This window comes from Arabidopsis thaliana, chromosome 2 (genome assembly GCF_000001735.4).
Source record: "Arabidopsis thaliana chromosome 2, partial sequence".
Lineage (NCBI taxonomy): Eukaryota > Viridiplantae > Streptophyta > Magnoliopsida > Brassicales > Brassicaceae > Arabidopsis > Arabidopsis thaliana.
In genome coordinates, this window is record NC_003071.7 from 238,124 (window position 1) to 254,141 (window position 16,018).

The 16,018-nt window shown below is 36.0% G+C and overlaps 4 protein-coding genes, 1 long non-coding RNA gene and 1 pseudogene across 6 annotated transcripts; 2 read left to right on the forward strand and 4 right to left on the reverse strand.

Annotated features, from left to right (window-relative positions):
* Positions 1–557: 557 nt before the first annotated feature.
* AT2G04005 lies at positions 558–932 on the reverse strand. Its single transcript, NR_139981.1, has one exon. It is a non-coding gene; the product is annotated as an other RNA (long non-coding RNA).
* Positions 933–1,545: 613 nt separating this feature from the next.
* Positions 1,546–2,564, forward strand: MLP329 (MLP-like protein 329). The gene is made up of 2 exons (NM_126214.5): positions 1,546–1,878; positions 1,958–2,564. Exons 1-2 carry the CDS (start codon positions 1,692–1,694, stop codon positions 2,224–2,226), a joined length of 456 nt encoding a protein of 151 aa, NP_565265.1. The 5' UTR covers positions 1,546–1,691; the 3' UTR covers positions 2,227–2,564.
* Positions 2,565–3,917: 1,353 nt separating this feature from the next.
* On the reverse strand, positions 3,918–5,526 carry AT2G01540 (Calcium-dependent lipid-binding (CaLB domain) family protein). Its single transcript, NM_126215.5, has 3 exons — positions 4,997–5,526; positions 4,610–4,705; positions 3,918–4,506 (listed from the first exon to the last, which is right to left on the reverse strand). The coding sequence occupies exons 1-3, from the start codon at positions 5,108–5,110 to the stop codon at positions 4,174–4,176; spliced, it is 543 nt and encodes a 180-aa protein (NP_178263.1). The 5' UTR covers positions 5,111–5,526; the 3' UTR covers positions 3,918–4,173.
* A 268-nt stretch (positions 5,527–5,794) lies between these two features.
* AT2G01550 lies at positions 5,795–10,926 on the reverse strand (annotated as a pseudogene; the record flags this gene model as incomplete). The annotated part of the gene is made up of 1 exon: positions 5,795–10,926.
* Positions 10,927–11,563: 637 nt separating this feature from the next.
* Positions 11,564–12,058, forward strand: AT2G01554 (uncharacterized protein; the record flags this gene model as incomplete). Its single annotated transcript, NM_001124776.1, has 3 exons — positions 11,564–11,651; positions 11,737–11,801; positions 11,894–12,058. The coding sequence occupies 3 exons, from the start codon at positions 11,564–11,566 to the stop codon at positions 12,056–12,058; spliced, it is 318 nt and encodes a 105-aa protein (NP_001118248.1).
* A 63-nt stretch (positions 12,059–12,121) lies between these two features.
* On the reverse strand, positions 12,122–13,683 carry AT2G01560 (Plant protein 1589 of unknown function; the record flags this gene model as incomplete). The annotated part of the gene is made up of 7 exons (NM_126217.3): positions 12,122–12,597; positions 12,683–12,853; positions 12,937–13,056; positions 13,132–13,167; positions 13,248–13,328; positions 13,421–13,526; positions 13,621–13,683. 7 exons carry the CDS (start codon positions 13,681–13,683, stop codon positions 12,269–12,271), a joined length of 906 nt encoding a protein of 301 aa, NP_178265.2. The 3' UTR covers positions 12,122–12,268.
* Positions 13,684–16,018: the final 2,335 nt, after the last annotated feature.

A 16,018-nucleotide genomic window follows, 5' to 3' on the forward strand; every position in this document is an offset into this window, starting at 1 on the left:
GTGATTCTTTAAATTTGGAAACTCGAATATCTCAAACGATATTAATTATTCAGGATATTGATATTACATGGATGGATCATGGAAATAAAGCGACAAATTGTTTGGAGCAGAATGGTACTATACATCATCAAATGGAGAGACGTCAACCATGAGAACTGCAAATCTTTAAGAAGTCTATCCTCACTACATGCAGAAGTGGAAGCGCTTCTCTGATGATGAGGTGTATGATTGGCGCTAACAATCAAGACGTAGCTTTTCTAATAGACTATTCAGATCAGGTGAAGATGGTGTCTTTCCTAACCGAATGACCAGCCTTCTCAGTGTATTTGGAGGATTTGAAAAACGACAATGAAGAATTTAAAAGTTTTCTTTTATCTTTAAATTTTAGTACAAATGTTAAAGCGGATAATTTGGCACGAAAAGTTCTATACCAAATCACATCATATCACATATGCAAACAACATTCTTCGGGAATGGATCTTTAATTTGAGTTCTAACTAATATCGGTTGACAAAAGAAAAAAGTTTAGAAATAATATTATCTCATTTAAACTAGATACATAAATGAAACAACAACACACCCATACACACAAAAAGCGACTCTATTTTGTTAAATAGATGAAGAGCCTCCTCTAGAAGATGAAGTGATATCTCTAGAACCAGCACTTTCAACCTAGCCACATAGTGATGGATTGATTAAGGACAACACCTCAGAAAAAGACTTGTCTATGCCATGTATACTTTCGCTAAGAAGTAAGAAGGGAGTGATTTGGCGCCAGGTAATTGCAATGTTTGAAGCGGTCTTTTTGGGGGTCTAGCTACTTCATCCTTCCAACTGTAGCTATCTTGAGTCTCAGGGAAGATCATAACCATTGTGAGCTTGTAGAAAAAGGCTTCTACATTGTCACTGTGGGCACTCGTGAACTGCCAGCCAATTTTAGAGGTCTATATAGAATCTTTTTTATCAAGAAAATGTGTATAACATATAAGAGCACCCTCAATAGTGTATCTTAGCAAAATCTTAGGATTAAAAGCAATTAAAATAAAGCAAACCAACAATCCAAAGCTAAGAAGTGTATTTTTCTTTAGATGTTTTTCTTAAGTTAAGATGTTTTTCTTAAGTTAAGATGTTTATATGTGTTATTTGATGATTGGTTTAAAAAATGAACAAAAATAGAAGATATTGTTTTAGAAAAAATGAACAAAATAGAAGATATTGTTTTAAAAATATCAATGAAAGTCACAGCTGGCAGGAAATCTACGGTATCGTTATCTGGTGGACTTTTCGGCATTCAAGGAACAATACATCATATCAACAAACAATAATTATGGTTTGTTTAAGGTTTAAATTAAAATTGATGTATGCATTTGTCTACTCTAATCCTTATCATTGATTCATTATATGCTTCTTTTTTTGTTGGTAAAACCATTATATGCATTTTGTCAAACCTATCCTTATCTTAATAACAAACAAAATACATTGTATGATAAGAACTTGGACAACGTGAAATATGACTCATTCTAAATATATTAGCAGTAGATATCAAATAAGTATAAAACCCGGCTCATCTATTTTACGTCTAAACCGTTACACACTCTATATATAAACGAAGGAAGATCACACGTGAAAATAGTCATCAACCAAAGTAAGAAGCGCACACACACAACATATTTCTTTCACTACCCAAAGAGATGGCGACATCGGGAACATATGTGACGGAGGTTCCATTGAAAGGATCGGCGGATAAACACTACAAGCGGTGGAGAGATGAGAACCACCTCTTCCCCGATGCCATCGGCCACCACATCCAAGGTGTCACTGTCCACGACGGTGAATGGGACTCTCATGAAGCCATCAAGATTTGGAACTATACATGCGGTAAAAATACATTTATATGGAATCCAAAGAATGGTGCTAACTTAATGAATGAAACAAATATGTACGCATATATGTGCAGATGGGAAACCGGAAGTGTTCAAGGAAAGGAAAGAGATAGACGATGAGAATATGGTGATAACGTTCAGAGGACTAGAAGGTCACGTCATGGAGCAGCTTAAAGTGTATGATCTCATATATCAGTTCAGCCAAAAGTCTCCCGATGATATCGTATGCAAGATCACAATGATTTGGGAGAAGCGAACCGATGATTCGCCTGAGCCTAGCAACTACATGAAGTTCCTCAAAAGCGTTGTTGCTGACATGGACGAGCATGTTCTCAAAGCCTAAATCCCTTTCGAACCATCGTCATCACCTATCATCATCATCATCATCATCATCATACATCTCCCTTTGTGTGTGTACTTGTATGGGTGTTTGAATCTTTCATTTGCGTAGTACAAAATCATTTTTAAATAAATTATGGTTTGAGTATACAGATGTTACAATGGGCCTGGGCTAAGCAGATATCTCAAATTATCCAAATGTTTTTCTTGATCATGCCATTGAAATGGTCATCAAGAAAACACACTTAATTGCTTATACATATATCGAAATAACTACAAAATTACAAATCATTCACAATAGAAAGGATAAAATAGTTCACTAAGTGACAAAAAATTTAAACGTCAGTCATACCCAAAATTTAGTCGTAACCGTATTTCAGAGAGTACCCGAACCGTTTTCAAAAAAGAGTAAATAATATTGCATATGAAAAAATTATAACATATTTTTATCTTATTAAAAGCAATAAAAAAAGCTCGATGATACGTAAAGTTTTGCGTCTATCTTATTATATAAAGTATGGTTTTCAAAGTTGCTAATTCATAGAATTTTGCCACGTGTCAAGTCAAACAATCAGATGTTTATATGTGTCATTCCAAATTTTACTTTTTTATTCTCTAAAAAAATAAAAAATCTTAAAAAGTAAACAAATTTACATATACTAATTTATATGTCTATATATTTATAAACAATTTACATTTATTCAACAAAAGGAAAATTAACAAATTTGTCTTTAACTCATGTAATCATAAGTGAAAAATAAAACGATCAGATGTTTACATGTGTCATTCCAAATTTTACTTTTTTATTCTCTAAAAAAATAGAAAATCTTAAAAAGTAAACAAATTTACATATACTAATTTATATGTCTATATATTTATAAACAATTTACATTTATTCAACAAAAAGAAAATTAACAAATTTGTCTTTAACTCATGTAATCATAAGTGAAAAATAAAACATTTTGAGAAAAATAGCTTAGCTTATAGGATTTAACTTTTCATTTATTTTTATTTATTAATTTTAACTCATTTAATATTAATTTGCATGATGTAAAATTAACTTACAAGATTACGACATATATACAAAATATATTTTCAACAATGTTTGGTTTCTAAATATTTTTGTGGATTTCTTTTTTTATTATTAATTATTAGCCCTAAGCGTTTGGGTATTCGGATCGGGTATTTCGGGTTTGGATTTTTGGGTTTAGAAGTTTAGGACCCGTTAAGGTAATTTAAGATTTTAGGTCGGGTTCGGGTTCGAGTTTATTTATATATTGAAATATCAAATTTTGTGTGCAAATCTATTAAATTACTTGAAAATTTCAAAAATTCCCAAAACAACACGAGTAGTTTTGCTTGAATATATCTAAAAATACACAAAATAACTAAAATATCAAAAACATCCTAATATTTTCTATATATAAGTATAAATATAACTAATATATACTTATATTTGAGATATGTTTGAATACCTATTCGGGTTCGGGTTCAAGTTTTTCGGGTTTTGAAGTTTAGACCCGTTCGAGTATTTGAAAATTTTGGGTACACCCGCCTAAATAGGCGGGCCTTATCTAGTTCTTAAATATATTGTAGTTATTAAATAACCATAAAGCATATTTAACCGTAATCGTTGTAACCATAACTGTATTCAACTGTAATCTTAACCGATGGTTAATAAACACCGTGGTCATGCCTACGCCTACGTCATAGAAGAGAATGCAAATTGCAAAAGACAAAACAAAATCAAAACAGAAAGTGAGAAATCAAAAAGATATTCAAATGAAAACATACAAAAGAAAGTCTCAAATTTTCCAGCTTTTCTTCTTGATTATGCCATTGAAAATGGTCATCAAGAAAACATACTTGAGTTGCTTATACATATGGAAACAACAACAACAGATTGATACACAACAACAAAAAAAGAAAGAAAGAAAGAACAATAATAAGTTTAGGTAGAGGAAGAGCCTCCACCTTTGGAAGAGGAAGTGATACCTCTGCAACCAGCACCTTCATGCCATTCAAGCATGATCTCAATCTCGCCACATTCGACATTGTTAAGTCTAAGGATCAAGTCTTGTGTGATCTTACCATTGTTCCAAACAATGCTACTCTCATCAGATAAACAATTGTGCCTTGATGGTTGAACCCTTTTGATAGCACACCCATTAGGTAGCCTCAAAAGCTCCATCCCCATTTTCAAAGCCTCTAAGTATGGTTGAATGTCTATGTTCGCATCTCCCATTTTGTCATCTCCTGTGAACTTGTCCCAATCAAACACTGTCTGAACGATTTCAACAAAAAAACAACAATGTTATCCCCAAGAACAGAACAAAACAAGATTTGTCTTTTGTCTGAATCAAAAGAGAGAATCTTTTTAAGTTTACCAAGCGGATTGGGACATTAGGATCTTTGATAGCAACAGTCATTTCTTCATTCCATACTGGGTTACAATTTTTTTTCACCACACGTGTCTTCAATGTCTGAAAGATTTCATTTTTGGTTTTGTATTAGACAAAACAAAACAGAGGATTTGAAGAAAACCCAAAGCAGAGGAAATAAAACAGAGGATTTGAAGAAAACCCAAAGCAGAGGAAATAAAAACAGAGGATTTGATAAAAAAAACCAAAGCAGAGGAGATAAAACAGAGGATTTGAAGAAAACCCAAATCCTGAATCTATATGAACAATTCAGGAACAGAGAAGAATCGTTATTCGGAGACTTGATTCATATAAGGCAATTTGTTCTCTATCGATTTCAAGGAGAAATGGAACCTGATCGGCGACGTTGAGAACGATGTAAGGATCGCTGCTACGATGGTCGCGAATGGCGAGATTAATCCCTCTCTTGACGTGGATCGTGAGCAATCCAAGAGGCTTTTGATCCATTTGAGAAGAAAGACTTTTTGACTAGGTCCGGTGCTGGAGATGGTAAAGGAGGAAGAAGAAAATTTTAAGAAGAATTTGGAGATGATGCTGAAGATGAATTGGTGCTTGTAATCTCGTCCCCAACTATTCAACACGTTCTCGTTCCCAATTGCTCTTAATTTTTCTTTTATAAAAAAGTTTAGCGAATTATAGTATCATTTTTTCAAATGATTGGGTAACTTGTTGTTCTTAAAATTTATTTATTCACACTAATCAAAAATGATTAGGAGTTTAGGACACGAGACTAATCTAATAATCGACTCGAGAGATAAAACAATAGTCATGGACTGAACAAAAGAAATATCTCGTCACAATGGGCTCGACGACTCCCTTTATAGATAGGAGACTAATCTAATATGGGTCTACTTTTGAACGTCAGTGAAGTATTACTACCAACTTGTAATAAAATCACAATAATGGGCTTGAGTACTTGATTAACAGGCCCATTTAAAAGATTTTACGTTTAAGAATCTTTCAAATTTAACAAACAAAGAGATTATTGCATGGAGAGACGGTTTTGGTGCTTGTAATTTTTTTTCTTTTTTTTAATAAAATGTTAAATTATACTCAAAAGAAAAAATGTCGGTTGTACAACGAGTGCATCATGGTGTTTAAGAGACTAAGCGTAGAGCTAAACTTTACAAGTTAACTACTAGATTTTAACCAAAACTGAAAGCCTTGGTCATATCTTCTATCACCCATAAGTTTGATTGCTGAAAGTTGATCACGTATTTGCTTATCTATCCATCGAACAAGTTGAGCTGCTTGATTCGGGTTGCGCCCATGCTTCCTCCTATTGCGCTCACGCCATATTGCATAGACTGAAACTTGAAAGATATACCGTGCGATAAAACTTTCTACTCGATCTTTCCAGTTTTCTTGAATCTTTGTGAGTAGGTGTCGCCAATCCGTAGAGTAGCTTGACTTGTAGATGCTTTTTGCTGACATTTCCCAAACTTCTGAGCTAAAGCTGCAAGAGAAAAATAAATGATCTCTTGATTCAGTTGCATTTCTGCAGAGAAGACATGTCCCCTGCAAACCTCTGTTCCAAAGAAGCATTTTATCTCCTGTGGAGAGCCTATCATAAACTGCAAGCCAAACACAAAAAGAAAACTTCGGTGTTGAGTGAGTGAACCAGACCCCCTTGTGCCAAGGGACCTCGATGCCCATTGTTCTGGTATTGTTCCACGTTTCCTTCGTCGAGAAACAATGGCGGTAGTCATCATTTTTGCCTTTCCAAAGAGTAACGTCATCATTTCCATTTCTACGTTGTCGTGTGAGTTCAAGAGCCTCCTCCATCTGATTGAGAACATTATCCCTGTGTCGTCTTTGACGTCTACCATTCCATGCCTCCTCAAGAGTCATCTTTCTACTGATCCCCATATCTATTGTCCCTCTATCTCCAGCAATTTCAACCAGCCTGCCCAAGGTAGACCAGTCATCATACCAGAAAAAAGTGTTGCGGCCAGTGTTTACTTCTTTTTTGCAAAACTGCTTCGCCATATCCTTGAACTTGATAAGTTTTCACCACATCCATGAACCTTTGCTTGTCGATTCTTTGATAGACCAAAAACTTTCCGTGTTTAAAAGATAAGTCTCAACCCATTTTACCCACAAAGAATCTCCTCGAGAGAGTATCCTCCATATCAGCTTTAAACAACTCACATCATTCGCCTCCTTTATAGACCTTAAACCGAGTCCACCTTCTTTCTTCGGCTTACAAACATCGTCCCAAGCTACCTTAGCTTTGTGAGAATTTAAATCCGGACCAGACCAGAGGAAAGTAGAACATAACTTATCGATTTCTCTGATACATTTTCGCGGGAGCCGGAACGCAGCAAGCCAAAAGTTACAAATGCTCCATAGGACCGAGCTTATCAAGTTTAAGCGACCGGCGTAAGAAAGAAATCTAGCTGTCCATGACCCAATCTTCTTTTTAAGCTGTTCTATGAGAGGTAAGTAATCTGCAGCGGTTAGGCATTTGGTTACTAGAGGGAGTCCCAAATACCTCACCGGTAGAGTCCCTACATCAAAACTGAACCGGTCTTTGATCCATTGGTGAGACACTTCTGAAGTTCCCGCTAGATATATGGTTGTCTTCTCCATACTAATTTTTAAACCTGAACTTTTAGCAAAAACGTCAAAAACTTTCACAATACCCTCTATAGATCAAACTTTTCCGTCCGAAAGGATCATGAGATCATCAGCAAAGCTCAAGTGGGACAGACCAATACTTTTACACCGCGGGTGGTAGCCAATTTGCTTTGCTTCTGTTGCTTGATCAAGCATTTTTGATAGAACATCCATGCTTATAACAAATAGATAAGGGGAAAGAGAGCAACCCTGACGTAGACCTCTTGAACTTTGAAAATAGCCTGCCAATTCTCCATTGACTTGCACCGAAAAAGAAGCCGTAGTAACACAAAGCATAACCCAATGAACAAACTCCGGTGGAAAGTCCAAAGCCGACAAAACGTTTTTAAGAAATGACCACTGAACAGAATCAAAAGCCTTTGAAATGTCGATTTTAATAGCACATCGACCCGAAATTGTGTCCTTGTGATAGTCCTTTACTAACTCTGTGGCTAATAGCAGATTCTCAATTAGGAGCCGGTCTTTTACAAATGCAGATTGGTTTCCCGCGATGAAATTCGGGAGAACATGTTTCAATCTATTTGCAATGATTTTTGAGATGACTTTGTAAATGACGTTGCAGCACGATATCGGTCGATAGTCTTTCATTTCTTTCGCCTCCAGTTTCTTTGGGATGAGAGCTAGAATGGTAGTATTAACACCCTTTGGTAGAAAACCCTTTTCAAAAAACGATTTGACTGCCAAAACAAATTCCGCACCAATTATATCCCATGCCCGCTTGTAGAATTCAGAAGTGTAACCGTCTGGACCCGGAGATTTATCATTTGGCATTGAGAATAAGGCTCCCCTTATCTCTTTTGCTGAAACTGATGCAGTGAGCATATCCTTTTCCGCTGGGGAACAATGATAAGGCAATAGAGATGTTAATTTCTCCACTGTTATTCCCTCATAATCATTCGGGATTAGCTGAAGAAATTCTTGAAAAAACCTTTCAGTCTCGTTCTTGATATCATCTTTAGTTGTGGCAGTACTACCATCTTCCTTCTGAATTTCGCGAATAGAGTTTTGAGCTGCTCTAGCGGTTGCTGCGCGATGGAAAGTTTTGTTGTTTTTATCCCCAACCTTTAACCAATGAAGCTTTGATACCTGCTTAAGATACTTCTCTTCAATGCTAGCTATCCTGTCCCAACGAACATAAGCTTCCGATTCTATTTCCATGGCTCTTTGAGATGGATTTTGTGAATTACTCTGTTGCGCCTGACAAAGACTGAGATAGGCTTCTCTCGTCCTTTTCACCAAATTTCCCATTTTTTCCTTCGCCAAGCCTCGAAGTTTTGGTTTAAGAGCCTTGAGCTTCTTAGTGAACCGGAACAGGGACGACGTGGACATGTGTATAGGCTCTGTTTCTCTCCAAAAATTTTCCACCAAAGGTTTAAACTCCTCCATATCGGCCACAGCATTCACAAACTTAAAAGGCTTATTTCCTCTCACTTGTGCACCAGAGTTCATATTTAAATTGATACGACACCGTAAATGGTCAGAACACCCTCCCGCTTCAAAAACATTATAAGATTGTGGGTAGACCATCTTCCAAGCCTCATTCACCATAACTCTATCCAGTTTTTTCCAAATTGGGTCATTATCTCTCTTATTGCACCAAGTAAAAAGGGGCCCGTGAGATGCCAAGTCTGAGAATGAGCAGTAGTTCACCAAAGACTGAAAATCTCGCATACCGGAGGTAACTGCTGGGTGATCTTCCATTCGAGAGTGCTCATCCATATCCAAAATCTCATTAAAATCTCCAAAAATTATCCATGGTTTATCACGAATGATCGGAGAGTCCATATGGTCTCGAAGATCATTCCACAAAATCTTTCGTTCCTCTGCAAAGTTTGAAGCATATACAAAAGAGTAGAAAAATTCTTCTTCTTGGCTTTCTAGTTTCACCGAACAAGTTATCAACTGGTCACTCTTGTAAAACGGAGTAAACCTTACATTCTCCCTCCACACTACCCAAAGACGACCTCTTCTATTAAACTCATAGTTAGTTAGCATGGACCAATCCTTGAACAACTTAGAACCCAACCACTGTGAATTTTCCTCCTTAACTCTCGTCTCAATGAGACAACCAAACTGAAAATTCTGCTCGTCCACCCATTTCTGAATTACGGAATGTTTATTTGATTTGTTGAGGCCGCGAACATTCCAAAAGAAACCCGACATTAATGATGTTTTGGAGGGAGCCCTTTACTCTGATCTTTAGGATTATTCCTAGTAGAAGGGTTTGATAATACTTTATGTGCTGACTTTGATCCCCTAGGCAAAGAATGACGCAAAATCATCTCCTTCTTTGCTAGTCGATTCTGATTTTCTACCTTTTCCTGAGGCGGGTCTTGAGTTGAGTTTTGTGTTTCCTCCGCTTGTTTCTCAACACTATCCGCTGTTATGATGTCCTCTCCACTTTCATCCTTACCATTCAGAGCAGAGTAACTATTTGATAGAATAGAGACCTCCCCAAATTGTAAACCTTCTTGCTTTTTCGGTGGACTACGACCAAATTTAGGGGTAATCCATGACTCAGCTCCTTTCTCTTCTTCCTTACCATCTTCAGAGATTGGTATGATTGGTATATTCTCTGTCACACATTCTGCAGTCACAGAGGCTGCAGTCTGAGAATTAGACAAGACCTGACCCGTCTCTGTTTCTTCAACATGAATTGGGTCTGGATTTGGCGTGTCTCGAGAGCAGGTTTTTAAGGCAGAGAGACAAGAGTCACGGAGGTGACCCCATTTATCACAACAACTACATCTTGGTGGTAACCAAGGGTAGGAGTATTTTATCACTGCAGCTAGTTCTCCCTCCTCCTCGCCGGTAAACACAAACTCCTTAGGTAACTCTTTCGTTAGGTCCGCTTCCACCAGCAACTGAGCTTCATCGAAACTCGAACAAGATTCAGTCTTGGGGTGCAATCGAATTGGCTTACCCACTGCACTAGCCAAAAACTCAAGACCTTTATCAGTGAATAGTGATGGAGGAACATCCGTTAAAGTGATCCAGAGCTGAATTGACTTCATAGCTGGCTGAGTTTCTTCCGCAAAAGGAGACCACTTTGACACCACCATTGGCAAATCCATGATATTCCACATGCCTCTGTTTAAAGCTCTTCGTCGCATGGCTTCGTTTCGGATACGAAACTTTATCGTCGAGTCATTGACGGCATAAACATCAATCAGATTTGACTTGTCCCCCAATCTCCAAATTTTATTAACGATCATGTGAATTTTCCCAACGTGTGGGGCCTTTGCATTGAGAAAGTGACCAATTAGAAAATCTTCCCATAGTGGTTTAGCACCGAGAAAGACCTCTTTTGGTACTACCACCGTCGCTTGACCATCAACTTCTTCCGATACGAACTTTTGTTGAGTGAAGGTGTGTTTTCGAGCAGCGTTTACCCACGATTTCTTCGCAGGCGGATGTGACATCCTTTGAGTCGTCTCTAAAGCACTCTGACTGAGTGCAGGAAACTGGTCTGAATCTGAGACAAGTAAAACCCTATATGTGCTTTGGTTTGAAACGATGAGATCACCGTCCTGTCTCTCCAAAGAGACCGGAGAAGATACAGGAGACCCCTCTCGCAACGGAACCTCTCCGGAGAGGCCTGGAGGAGCCGCCGCCGGCAGCATGCTTGTGAGAAACGTAAGAAAACCCTAGAACGCTTCTTTTTTCGCCCCTGCCACGTCAGCTGTCCTTCCGACCTAGTAAAGACACCCCTTTTTTAAAACTGGATTTCCACGACCACAAGGTTAAGAGCCTTGCGCTCTACCAACTGAGCTAGATGGGCTTTGTGGTGCTTGTAATGGGTTTGTCTTTCCTTGCGGAAGAAGAATCGGGTCAACCATTCTCATCCTTCCTCTACATCAAAACCCTAATTTCTATATTACATCTCTAACCTCATTCATATTTGATATATAACACCATTCATTTCCTTGATCTCTCACTCATCACCCTCACCCACCACCACCATCAAACCCTAGTTTTGTTTTTCCCCCAATTTCGTTTCCTTGATCGTGGATCATTCTTGCTCAGATCTCTGTTAGCGTCTTTGAATGGTAGAAACAACTCCGATCACCAGAGAATATATGCTTTCCCATTGCACAACCGCAAGGGCGAGCTTTTTCCTTCGTCGTCTCTCCGCCGCATCTTCTTTCAAATTTGGCTTCTCCAAAGAAGGCTGGTACTACCGTTGCATCGGCGTCGACCCTTGAACTCCTCAACACGGTTTGTTTTTTTAATAAACCTTTCTGATTTTGAAATTTGATAATGTTGTACAACAACAAGCATCAGAGAAACCAGAAATCGAAGACTACCAACAGGTTCCTTGTTAGCATCAATGTCTTAGGAAGTGCTGGTCCGATTCGTTTCGTTGTCAAAGAAGATGAAACTGTATCCAATGTCATAAATTATGCTCTCAAATGTTATGTTCGTGAAAGCAGGCTTCCACTTCTCGGATCAGATTCCAGCTTTTTCCGACTTTATTGCCCTTACTGTGCCTCTGAAGGTATCTACAGTTTCCTCTTTGAATTTGTGACTTTTCATCAGTTTTACTAAGGTTAATGTTTTTGAATCTCTTATGTAGCATTCGATCCATAGGGGAAAATCGGTTCAACGGGATCAAGGAACTTTGTGTTGTCTAACAAGTTAGAGACTCAAAACCTTGAAGACTCTATGATGACAACAACAACAACCCGGAAGACTTCAGGGAGATGGAAGGCTTGGCTCAACAAGTCTTTTGGCCTTATGGTTCCTTCTCATTAAGATCATGCATCACAACATTTTTGTTCTGGTTTTTGTTGTGATTGGCCATACAATAATATGGATTGAGATTTGATAGAATATATATACTGGTTTCTTCTCTTTTGTAATTGGTACATGGTAACGTAACCAACAATATAAAGTCTCATAGAGCTTAGGAATATATTCTGGTAATCACAAACTAAGCATGCTAATGTAAGAATATGCTCTCTATCAATCATATAGTGTATCTTCTTCGTTGGAGTTGTCGCTAGCTTGATTCCCCGGGATGTCCATTCTCGGCATTTCTTGTTGGACTTGTTGATTCAGATCATGAAGCATCTCTGCTTGTTCATAATCACCTCTCACTTGTTTCCATGATCTCTGTTTCTTGAGGGCTTTAGCAGCAGAAGGAGGTGGTCCAAGTACATTACTAAGTAGTTTGTGTACTTGTTCTATGATACTCTCAAGCAGTCGCATTCTAGTTGAAATCTGCTTCAAAATTATCTCAGCATCAGCAATAGGTACCTCAGCCCTCTCAACATCCGCAGAAGTCCCTCTTGCTAAAAGGAGACAAAGACAATAAATGTTGTTAGCAAAACAAACACAGGATGAGAAACTGAGGAAAAACAGAGAAGTTTTGATTACAAGGAGAACATGGAGCTTGTTGTGACTTTTCTTGTTTCGCTTTCTTTCGAGCCCTGAACCGCCTTGCTTTACTTGAAACCTTCTCCACAGGAATTGGGGTATCACTAGAATTAGCAGTAGCTGCTTCTTGAGGCACTTGTGATGATGCATCATTTGGAGCAGTCTCGATCACTAACAGAAGCAAAGACCATGTCAACAAACAAATTTATCTAGATTTCGGAAACCACAATAAGAAACAAGAGAAGTTTAATTACAAGAATGAATAGGAGAAATTGGATGTTGCTTCTGTTTATTTTTCCCCTTTGAACGCTTTGCTCTAGGTTTGTTATCTGGTTTTGTAAAGCTTGTACTTGCCTCTGCTAAATCTTCAAAAGCTACACAACAATAACAAGAGATTCAAACAAAAAGAACTCAAAACCGATTCTGATTATTCGTTTTTCAGGACTTACAATTTTCAATCTCTACATTAGACGTTACTTCTTCACCTGTACCCAACAAATGAAACTTGGGTGAGAAGAAACAAAGGGTTTTTTTCTAGGGTTTATTGGTTTCTGTTATAGCTTACTTGGTGCATTCTGAATATTCTCGCAATGTGTTTTGAAACATCTGAAGAAATCTGGATTTGCTTTTTCAAGAAGATACCAAACTACAACATTAAAGATTCAATTTTTAAACGTTTTGTCTCAGACCCATTGATGATCGAATAAAAATGAAGTTGCTTTTAGATGAAGAATTAACCAAATCTGGTAAACTTTAGTGAGACTCCAAATGTATCGAATATAAAACTCGCAGTTTCTTCTTTGCTCATGTAGCCTTGTATACATTCCTCGACTCTATAGTGAACCTGAAAACATAGCAAAGAAAGAAGAGAGAAATTGTAATTTGAATTTGGATCATTCAGATAAAAGAGATTTGGATATAATAAGAATGAATCTTACGAAATCTGTGAGATCGTTAGAGATTTCACAACCCTTAGGAAGATCTAAAACATGCGGACTCATTTTCTGAAAAACTATTTCTTCTGATTTCACAGATCAAGAAATCTCTTAGCGATCTTTTTCTGAAGTTTGAAGAAAGATCCAATCTTTGAGAAGGAAAGAGAGATTCTGATAAGATAGTTAGTCAAAGAGGTTTACCGAAGAAAAAATAGAGAGACAAAAATGTGAGCGGGAAATTATTTTGCTTCTTTGATTGATTGAATATTTATTGACTTTCTTATATAAATGTGTTGACTGTTGACTGTTGTTATTTGCAGGTTTTTAAACATCGGCCCATTTATTCTTATTGGGCCGAGATATTATTACACAATTAATTTACCGTATGTAGCAAGAAAGTATGGAAAGCGAAGTTGACTTTACATGATCATAATTTATAGGTAATCCAATGTATCTAATCCTTTTTTAATTACGCAAGCTATCATATTATTTAATACTAAATGTTATTTATATATGTAATTTTAGAAATCATTTTCCAATAGTTCAAAAATTAAATATAGAAGAATACTTCAGTTTTACAAAACAAAATGTTATTCATATTATTATTAATTTTAATAATTTTAATATTTTTACTTACTTATCCTCAGCAGTTGATTTTTTTTTGCCGTCTAAATTTATATTTATTAAAAATTATGAGAATTGTTATATAGACGATTTTACCACGAACATTTCTTTATATCTTTTATTAGATTTAGGACAAATGAACTTTTTTTTTCATTATGTTGATAGACATTTTCAATGAATTCTCTCTTGTACATCGTTGGATATATCCTACATATTTGTCTCAGATTCTACTAATAGATCGCATTATTTGAAATTCGAACCTCATACTTCTTGATATAAATTATTAATGAACTATGAGCCAAGGAATGAACCAATGAGACTTCCACATCCACATTAGTTAATTAAAAATCAGATGCTTTCAAATTATTTATCAGGTAATATTTTGGTCAAAATTTATTATGCCCTTTGTTACTTTCTAAATGTCTAGATAATCCGTCAAATTCTAGCAAAGACAACATATTTCTTCTCTTTTGTTCTTGTATATGGCGTGATATTTTATTACTTTTGCTGGTATTTTTTCCAATAAACGAGTGCAATTATTTTACATTCGAAATCAATGTCTTCAATAAATGTGAAATTGAATACAAATAGATCGTCATGTTTCACGGGCCATGGCAAGTAACTGCGATCGAAAAATATATATACAACTATGAAAGGCCATTAATTCTTTCTTATCTTTGTTGAAGGAGTTGAATTACTATTTCAAGGACTGATGACTAATCATAAGCCATGTTAAATAAAAATATCCAATAAAGTTTGAGGAAAAAGGTCATATCATAAGATGAAAAATTGAAAAGCAAATAAATATTAATAAATGAAACTGTTCGTCCGAAAAAGTAATAAAATAATTAATATTGGACCTCTCGAATATGGATAATTCAGAATTAGGTCAAATATTACATTCATTTAACTGGTCCTTGACATACACGAATAAAAACTTTTTTAGCTATCTTTAAAATAAACCTCTACAAATTTTTATTATTCTTATTTGAATTCACACATTTTATAAGTTACTGAGATTTATTTATACGTAAAATTAATCCATTTTTTTTTGGTGATATTACTCAATTTCACATGTTATATAGCTGCTATAAAATGTAACCCGTATGTCTTACAAAGTTATAATTAAAAGATATAAATAGAAAGGTGAGTAGTATATTTAAAAACCCAAAAAAAAGAAAGTGGCATTATTTAATCTGGTCCGCCTACTGTCCCAAATAAATTTCTGACGTTACACACAAATCAATGGATCGTTTTCAAATATTTTCTTATGCAAAAAATGATCATATGGTGTAAGTAAATTAGAGATTAGAATGGTGATGCGATCTTGACAGGGTTGTTATATCGGGTTTAAAGATTTGTTTTGTTTTTAAAAAACTTCTTTATTTCCTATCAAAGTTATTACACAAATAATATTAAATGAAAATTCGATTCACACTATTATAAAAATGTAGAAAATCGAATCTTGCAGAGAAATAATTGCAGAAATTCTGAAATTCAATGTTTCTATGTTTCTATATGGAGATGAAATTATAAATTTATAATAGTATACTCTGTGATGAAATATTTGAAAGGACAATGATCGATTAAAATATGGACCCTATGATATAAAAAACTTGAAACTCGATATGAAAGAAATATTTGTTTAAAATCAAGCGTGGGTCAATGGAGAATTTGAACATACACATGCAAGTTGGCAACTTGGTGGTTAAAAAGCATTTCATGCATGTGGGACCTTTCTTTTGTATCTAATTAAAATCGCATTTTTATAAGATAA